The 10,175-nt window shown below is 42.2% G+C and overlaps 1 protein-coding gene across 1 annotated transcript; it reads right to left on the bottom strand.

The window, feature by feature from the left end:
• Positions 1–472: 472 nt before the first annotated feature.
• On the bottom strand, positions 473–4,970 carry T265_15001 (hypothetical protein; the record flags this gene model as incomplete). Its single annotated transcript, XM_009176154.1, has 2 exons — positions 473–630; positions 4,786–4,970. Coding segments are annotated over 2 exons (324 nt in total), but the record flags the coding sequence as incomplete, so codon positions are not given.
• Between the last annotated feature and the right edge of the window lie 5,205 nt (positions 4,971–10,175).

Raw genomic sequence — 10,175 nt, 5'->3', positions numbered from 1 at the left:
TGAACCATAGCTCAGTTGTTTTGTATTTTGTTATTTATCCGACTATTTATCTGTTCGATGGCTCTCAGGCTTGTCAACGATAAGTTCATTTGTACATGCCTTTTTTTATTCTTCTGTCCAGTTGTGGATTTATCTCTTTCTTTTTCGTTTGTCTACTGACTTTAGCGCTCATTCAGTCATGGATCTGGTTGTCCGTTTACTCTTCCGTTCCGGTCGCGTTTTTGTATTGTATTTCTCTTACCTAAAACATTGTCTTTTTCAGAGCTGATCGGCACTATATGTCTTGATAATATGGTCGCTGAAGCCCCAAAAACTGATACAGATGAACCATTCGAGACCAATAAAAATTATGGTCCTCTTTAGACAAATTGCGTTGAGGAAAACAAAGTTTAATCACAACGATACGGAACACATGTCACCATCTACTCAATATACTGGAACACTTATTAAAGAATGGGAGTGTTCACTTACGCCCAACTGCAGCCGCCACAAATATCACAATCAGGATAGTCCGTCGGGCACTGGGATCAAAAACCATCACAACCAAAAACAGTATGATTGCTCCCAGAATTAATAAAACCCCAATGAGTGTAAATGCGTCTGAACATTGCGTCCTACTGATATTTGTTTCTGTAAGGATCGAGTAGAGAAAAAACAGATGATGCATCCACAAAATTGGAAAGCAGCTCTTCGTGAAGCAATAAATTTGGATCATTATCGGATCCTTCACGAAAACAAAACTGTGCGTATTTTAGACTGCATCCTTGGGGACGATTGTTCCTTTAAAATAGGGAAGTAGCATTGTCTAGTGATTTGAGAGTCGCTCTGGATTCGCATTTTACTCGAAATTTGTGGAGGAAACGTAGTTGCACCCATATTATTGGTGCACGTAATCGGTTATCAAATCGTCATTTTCCTCCTCATGTTGAGTACAAATAACGCTTTTTACCCAAACAGGAACAGAGCGGAATAAAATACCGATAAAATACTACTTAAGCTCAACCATAACTACTGATGAACTTTTGAAAATCCAGTCTTCTGTGATAATTCTCTGAAATGTTCTTGAAGCGCTAGCTTCCTTTGGGACAAAACCTTGGTTGGTCAGTCTGGTAAGTACAAATATTGTGCCAGTCGTTTTGTCAACATCAGATGCCTGGTAATGACACCAACCGCTAAAAACGTGTCAATCTACAAACCCCGTTGAAATTATCTGACCCACCTTTGGAGAACACATCCACCTTGTGACCCAAAAGAATTTTTCTCTCGTTCGACACGAGTTACTTCTTTGACACCGTATAAAGTGAGTGTAATTACTTGCTGCTGAAATGATTTGAGCGAGTGAGTGTATTCTGTATGTGATCTCGCTAAAACATATCTTCTAACTAGAGAAGAAACACGGATAGTTGAGAGTATATCAATCGAAGCGGATCACCATGTGATGTGGAGTAGTTGTCTCAACGTTATAGCCACCGTAGATAACTTTTATCAAAGCTTTCATGAAGGAAACTGCTCACTAGGTTGCTGAGAACCCTTCGACAGCCCACGACCGGTTTCACCTTTCTTGGGGCTCATCAGTCTCCGAGTTTCCGTCAACCCTGTGTTCTACCTGAATCCAAATTTAGCGGTTTAGAAGAAATACATTCATTTGCAAATCAATTTGTTTTTCACTAGAGACTCAAAGCTTTTCACAAAGTGCCAGTCATCGTGTATTGAGATTTATACGACCGTGGCTTGGTGTGTGTGATCGAGTCTGTGTGATGTCTGTACGTGGGTGTCTGGATATCTGTTAGTCTGGCTGGCCAACAGTGGCGACTGATGGACAAACTTGGGATGGAAACCTTTCCCTGAGGCCAGATGTGTGATTACCTGTTGGATCTGTCCATCTTAAGCGTCATTGTTCTTAGTTGCGTGATCGCACCAATCCGAAAGGAAGGACATTTGGTTCCATCACTGGGGCCGATATTGCGCGTGCTTTTTTCCAAGACTTCTACATATATGGAGAAGCCTGATTGGGAATGGGGTGACACACAGGATCAGTGTGACCATTGTGCTGAAATGTATCCACGGCTGTAACAGTCACGTAGAAGCTATTGGGCCCCTATGTGAAGTCTCAAGGGTGGAATTTGTTCCATTTTTCGTACCTTTAGCTTTAAGCCGTTCAAATGGAATATCCGGCCTGATACCCTGTGCAGTGAATTCTGTCCTCACAATTCGTGTGGTGCTACTGATGGATTGGATCATTTACCATTCACTCGAAAATACGTGTCCATTTTATGGGAGTCCAGTATTTTAAGATGGCATGAAAGACATAGCAAATGAAGAAACTGGCCTGTCGTTCTAATTTCCACCTAGTTTTGGTTTGATCTTGATAGCTTCTGTCTTGCAAGCGTATGAGATTGGGTGCTATATTGTAACATCTTCCACAGTCTTAAACTCTTTCGCTCTTTTCATCGGATCCACCAACCTGTGAGACATACTTTGGAAGTAACTTAAGTACAGGTCAAACTGCATTGCAAGCCGTATATGCAATGAAGGGGCGATAAAGCCGTTTTGTTCATTAGAATGACATCAGTACTCAAGCAGATCAAGCAAAGAAATTTTAATGGAAACTTTGGCGATATGGGAAATCGTAATACCACAGTCAATCGATGCTTAATGTTGGCAAAATAAGTTGTACACTTCAGCTAAACGAGACGTGACCCACCAGCTCATTTTACTACACATCCTTTATTTTGAGCGGAACCAAACCAACCATAACAATCAAGAGCGCAAGGTAATGTCGACACACAATCCAGAATAAATTCTGTATTCTCCAACTATATTTCGTCGAAGCAGTACAGATCAGATCTGTGTGATCAGCATTTGTCCAAAAGGCGTTGATTTAAATGACCGATCTATTCTGGAAGAAGGCATTGCATGCGACAAAATTACTAATCATGTCCCCACTTGAATGACGGCGCAGCGACTAAAAACACAAGTACAGTTAGACTGATGTCAAACTTCTTGTGCTATTTATTGTTGGCTGTTTGAAAGACAATTTCTTCTAGGTTAGTCAGTCTGTACGACGCCTAGTACATCGGTTAGCTGACATTTTCAGCATGGTCCCAACAATATTAATAAATGGGACCAACATTGATTCGTGCTACGTTCAAGTCACTCTAACTTCAACACTGAATTACGCATAGTGGGTGCTGGAGGGAACTCATGTGCAAGCATTCAGACTATGGTAATCAGACTACCTCCTGCGATCCGCACTCGGGTTTTGACGGGGCGGTCCCTTGTCCACGCGTAGCTTTTGCTGGCCCATAGGAACACCCAATTAATTAAACTGTAATGACACTGGACAGCTCCCATTCAATCACCCACCTTTATATCTGCCACAGACTATCATCCAAGATAACTACTACGCAAAGAGACTCACACAGACAGATGCAGGAACACTTTGGCATCCTTACTTACTGCTACGACGGCTGACTCGTTTTGATGTCTTATTTCTTTGCATCCGCTGGTTATGCAAAACCATGACAGTGTGCGCCTGTAGTGGCAGAAGCGCTGAGACTATCAAATTATGCTTTTAACCTTTGGTTTGCAAAATTCCTAATTACTTTAAAAGCAGCGCTCAAACATTTCCATGGTGTTGGGATCAACTTTGGTCCGGATCACACGAAGAGTCAACTGACACATACAGCTAACACTACTGTTCTCTGGTCGACTATATGTAGCTGTCGACCAGCATTACCTGTCAAGGTGAGATACAATGTGTCTGGACTTCATAGACTGAGGCAACAAAGGAGGCTAGTTATCAAACTACTGGGAACACTTATACCAGTTTACTAAACAGACCAACAAAGGTTGATTGATTCACAGAGCATTGGTGTAGCGTCTACCCAGTGAAGATTTAAGCTATTAGATAAATGGCTTTAGCGTTGAGGGTAATCACATATTTAGTGTGTAACCTCATAAGGCGGAATAAATACCCTTTCAAATACAGGCAGACAAATAAAAGTTTCATGGTCTGTTAACTGGACATATTATGATGAATTCCTGGAGGGTATAAAGGGTGCTTGCCCCAGCGGGAACTTCTTCGTAACACGAAGCCTTAGGGAACTAGTAAGTTTTCAGCTCCGAAAAAACAAGCTTATTTATGTCGTCTCTTCGCCTAGCACGAAATAAATCGTCCCATATATTATATATACATGTATATATATAATTTTGCGGCGATAAACTACATGTACACCCTTTAATTGTGGTGACGCGTTGCTAACTGGTTCACCCAGGCTCACACCTCGAATACCCGATTTGCTACAGCCGCACATCTACAGACATTGCAGTGAATTTCACTGTGTAACTTAGGCATAAAAATAGGACACGTCGCGATTTACAGACTATATTCTTGTGAAGACAATAAAAAAGTAGATGTTAAAAAACCTCATTCCCAAAAAATTTGCCTGAATGTCAAAGGTCTAATTCTGTATGAATGATAGCTGTTGCCTGTCACTCTAAAAGGAAATTTATTACAGTAATAAATGAGAAAAATGGCTGTTTTTAGCGTTCTGGAAACGCTTATGCCGATAAATACAAGTTCAAACCCAGACTGTAAACCAATCCATCAGCGAGCTGCCAGATTCACATTGCCTTGTTACTGGATGAAAATCCCAAAAACATCAAATGACAATGCAAAGTACGCTTGATTTTGAGAGCGAGACAGTTATAGATTACGAGTGGATCATCACTGCACACACGAATTATTGCCAATAATTACCAGATCACACTTCAACAACTTACTTCCAAAGCTCTTATTCAGTGAGAGGGCAACTATACCCAATACGGCAGCTATTATGAGTGCCACCAAGTAAGAAATTTTTAATATCCTCCCGTCAGACATAGATTTGGACTCTGATTTGGGCTGTTCAGATTCGAAACAACTGAGAAAAAGGACGCCCAGACACATAGCTCCATGTACCCTACTGAAGGTTTATATGCACTTATTCCTGGCTGTAAACAGATCCTTCTACAGCGGATGCGGCAAACCAGTCAACAAATCCGACTGAAATTACATCGACTGATTTTTGCGTTTTAAAACGCACATGCACTAGGTAACATGTGCTGTTTGATAGACACCAGCATGCAGGAACACACAAAGTTTCTAAAAGTATAAGGGTTTTTTTTACATCATCATACACTGTCACCGGCGGATTTTTAACGAATTGCAGTGTCTTGTACCGGCGTTTTGCGGATAGTTTCCTCCTAAACTTAGGATTATTGATTGAGAATTGTGGCAATCCAGATAATACGGACAGATTGAGCAAGAGACTGGACTGTATTTATTCTCCTATCATCTGAAGATACTGAGGACACTGAGACCTAATTGAAGTAGCTAGAGGCCTTAAGTTTGGTGCGATAAACAAGCTGTCTTAATCAGAAACTTCATGAGTGAAGGAGCCGTGTTTATTGCATTTTATATGCCTGCTGTAAAAGGACGTGCACACAAACGACCGTGAAGTTGATAGTAATTCCTGAATTTTTCCTCCCCTATGAGTTCCAAATCACACATACCATGGTAATGAAACTGTTGCCAGAACTGTAAATAAAGTTTCAAAACCTGTAAATCATTCCAGTGTGTCGACAATTCATCACTATTGCATATTATTTTCGATACGTAGTGGTACATCCTAGAGAAACAGCATAGCGTCCGGGTTGGACAAGACGAGAAAAAATTTCTTACAAAGAATGTAATTTTAATCAATTGTCTTTCGAACAGATTTCGCATCAAATTAATCAGCTGGTGCTGTGTTTGTCTGGGGGTGAAATTCTCCGAACGCGTTGGCAACTCAATCAAAATTAATTCAACTGTTCGGGAAGTACGTTCATTTATACACCAATTCATAGGTGACTCACCTGAGTTCCAAATGAAGCCCCGGAATTTTCCTCAGCGAACTTTCACGCCCTTTTACCCGTTGACGATTGTTTTATAATTTATTCATTCTTGTTAACCTCTGGATACCCTTATCTATGTTTCCAGTTTCTCTCTGTCTTCCTCACATGGGCTAGTCTGTGTGACAGCATGGCAACCGTGACCCAGGTGCTTTCTCACCAGCCTAGCCTGCGGCGAGCTTCTTGGATAACAAGTCGCGCGGGTCTAATCTTTACCCAGGTCACTTTCACCGACATCTGTGGCACTAGTCCTTTGCTGGCCGTTATGGCTCCACTTCCTCAGTGGTATTGAAAGCTAAGGTTGTAGACGCCCTATTTAATGAACCGGTATAGACATGGTTGTCCCATGTAGTGGTGGGGATCGTTAGAAGCGTGAGACATTCAACAATCAAACTGAGCGTGTTTTTGAAGTAGCAAGCAGCTAGCCAAAAATATGTGCTGCATTGCATCTTGATTGGCAGTTTCTGAATCAACAGAAAGTAGTCATGAAAAAGGCGATAACCACAGTCATTATTAGCCGATTTTGAATAGTGACATCAATATCTGAGGGTTTGAGTCACTTCAGTGCCTGAAGATTACCATAAACTAACTGGCCGATCAAATGCGACTGCGTCAGTAGTCACGTACATGCAGTTGGTAGGCGCAGTGGGCTGTAGGATGGCTTGATTTGCTCAACTTTCGACGCCGATTTAGATCCCATAATTGAGCCCGGCAGCCCATATGGAGGCATGCCGTCATTCGTTCCGAAAATGGTGGGAGTCAGCTGTTCAGGTCACCAGTTTTCTGTTTCTGATTCAGATAGTGGAGGGATTCATCGATCCCTTTAACTCTCAGCGTCATGCTGCCCCACCTTTACTATTGTCCTGCACTTGCCCTCTTAGTGTCACAGTCAGAAGCATTGTTAAGGCCGCAGTGGGCCACCTGACTAACCAAACCATGTGATTAATGGTAACGTCGTCTTCAGGATGGCGATGTGCGAAATAGGCACAAACAAGTGCAGGAGCAAACTTAACGAAGTTGTAACTGGTGTCTCTACGTTGGTTGTCAACAAGCCTAATCAAAATGATGTCTGCACACACGAATCTCATGCAAGTTCAAATGGCCGTGGTTACTCTGGACAGAGAATACAGCACTGAGAGGCGCCATATCTCAATGCTTCCCATGCCGACATAAACAGCAGCATGTTTGTTCTCGGCGCAGAACACCCAATCCTCGCACCTAACATGAAGCTTACCGCTATGTAGTTTTACTTTAGGGCAGCCTCAGTGGCGAAATTTCTGCCAACCTGATGTTGAGCTCTGTTCGTCAGCTGAACACAAGTAAGTGTTATATACGAGTCAGTCAGACACCTCAATTGGCATAACCAGCGAATCTAGTTCTGTACCTGAATGCACCTGCGTCCTCGTCCAAAACTTCTTGTTTTCTGAAAAACTCCTGTATTTTCAATTCTATGTGTCATTTAATCCGAAGAAATCTGAGCCTGTTTTACGAAATGCCACTTCAGGAGGTTTTGCTGCCGTCCAACAGCGAAGTAAACAAACCATGCTAATGCACTCCAATCTAAGGATCTGTGCACAACTGATGTTTGCTATACTCCGTTTTTCAAGATAGGCGAATATTTTGCTCTCATCGGGGATTCCTGCGGACTGCTTGTTGTCAGGCTTTAAGTTTAGCGCATGGTGGAATAAGTTCGCAAGCAGCCTGCTCCACAAGAATACAGTTAGATGCTTCTTGCATTAAGTTGAGGTTTGGTTCCGGCTGCTAAAAGACAACTTCCCAAGAAAAAGTAGAAAATAGTGTTCAGCTGTAGCATCCTTCAGGTGCCTAACTGCCATGCTACCCTAAGTAAGCACGAGGGCTAAGATACTGCCAGGTTGCTCAAGCCTAGCCAGGGGAAGTCGACAGGCGGACCGGACGACGCGGACCTTCCGGTCAGTAAATTCGCACTCTTACCATTTGGGCCGTCTCGCCCAAGAAAAAGGGGAGATGGCCGTGAATCACAGATTGTATATACGCCCCTGCTAATGGGCTTCATAACATGCATATAAGTTGTAATCGCTCGAAGACTGGAGCATGCGGATATGGTGGTAATGCAGCAGAAGGTTTGTCTAAGAAACATTTCAAAAATAAATAAACTGCAATCCAAGTGGTTACTAACTATAGTAACATTGTGTGGACGGCTGTAATATGAATTCAGGGCTTTTAGCTGCATGCAGGTCAGCAGAGGACACAGTCTCGCTCCACTTCCGTATGGACTTCGAGCACCCAGGTGACATTTTGAAGGTTCGAAACAGGGCTAACAAAATTTCCGTAAGTGAGCGTCAAGCTTGGACGCAGTCCGAAAAAATGACGCTGAGCGTTCGACTCATTCGTAGCGTTCTCTTTATACTCGTCTTAGGGCATTAGCTCAGCAAGTTATGCTCTGGAGGTACCGAAATTCACAATGACTATCTGGAATATTTACATCTGTTATTTCAGCGACTCTTTGACTGAGCTGGATAAAGGATGCCTTCCTCCTGGTCAAGAGAATTGTCGCCAAGTCATCAAGACCTCATGTCGTGCCTAAAAAATCAGATAAGAAGCACGACTTAATGATTTGCATACACTTGGTAGTGTTACACCTAGTATAGATGCAATAGAAACTCTACTGTTAGTCGTAACTACGGAAATCCTCAAACACAACTTAACTAATTCAGCATAAAGTCATATCCAATTCGGTGCCAGAGTGGTTGGTAAACAGTCTAATGTAGACTGCGAAATGCAGTAAAGGAAAACGTTTATCCGATAGATGACAAGCACCTTTTTGGGGTGGATGAAACAGTAAGTAGATTTGCCGTTTCAAAATGCTGATAATTAGGATCGAAAGCAGACGACACATTGCTGGATATTTTTCACAAATGGGTTCGCAAATATTATGAAAAATATTCTTCAGCCGAAATAAGTTGTATGGGCATATCGCTAAAATCCGAAGATACCTCATGATTGGTTTCACACTGTTCGATTCTCATCAAGTGGGCGAAGACTTCGGAAGCCCATTTGATTAATCTCTGACCTGAAAAGCAACTGGATCGATTTTTTTTAAGTTTTAGGCTGACGGGTACTGTAGCAACGGTTAGCTATTCACCATTCGAGGGCATATAGGTTAGTAGTGCTAGTAGTCACAGGGAACACCATGGATACTCCCATGAATTTACCTTCCAGATGAGCTTAAAAGGCCTTTCATTCTTCCATCAGTTACTTGCCTTTTGGCTGCTTGGTTATTCTGGAGCGACATTCATCTACATTCTACATCAAAGTACGCTGGCATGATCGGTAGATTATAAATATTTTGCGAAATCGTCTATTACCAGTAGTCACAGTACTTTCAGTTAACATCACACCACCACACCCACTTTCTATTGAACTTGTGGGCTTCTACAGCTACAGCTTGGGTTAAATCGGTCAGTGTTTCAACCGCGGCCTTCCCTCTTGTATGCGAACCATCACATTATGATAACATTAGCCGGGATACGCAAAGTGATTGGCTCATGGAGTCTTCTTTTTGCAAAGGCACTTCATCGAGAAGTTCGTGCCGAATTTGATTATCACTTACTAGTAACGCCCCAGTGGGAACTCAGATTTCATTACCGCTCAAATATTGATTAGATGCCACAGCTATCTCTTCACATGTGCTGCGATATGCCCATCCATCTTGGTTGGCCAATTCGCACTGGATTTGAATGAAATATGAGTCGGGAAGATCAATGCAAACCCTCAGAAATATGAGGGACATAGCGGAGTTTGTAGATTAATTTTGTTGCCCTTTTCCGGTCGCAGGAGAACATTCCTCAGCATACTGAAAGGTCGATACGCCAGGAACTGTTCTAGATCTAGTCGAAAACCCCATTTGTGAGATTAAAATGACAAAAGGGTCGTTGTGATGAAGCGCCATTTCACTCGAATCTACATATCGATCGTAGGACAATGCCAGTGAAACCAACCATCAAGCATTCTGAACACACGCTTGAAACGAATTCTTCTTGTTTGTCTAAGATCCTATAGGTGGTTTCTTGTTCGAATAAAAACTTAGCAAACCTTGTAATCTATTCACTTTTCTAGGGGTAAATTTCGTGACGGAAAGAAACGTTACCAAATACTGAGTATAAAGTCCGTCGATCAGACTCTTCGGAACGATATTTCGATCGGTTCTAGACTTCTTTACTTCATGTCAAACACTTTCCAGGAGCTCCAAAAGCATCCAG

The sequence above is a fragment of the Opisthorchis viverrini genome (genome assembly GCF_000715545.1).
Source record: "Opisthorchis viverrini unplaced genomic scaffold opera_v5_322, whole genome shotgun sequence".
Taxonomy (NCBI): Eukaryota; Metazoa; Platyhelminthes; class Trematoda; order Opisthorchiida; family Opisthorchiidae; genus Opisthorchis; species Opisthorchis viverrini.
This window is presented reverse-complemented; position numbering and strand designations above follow the sequence as displayed.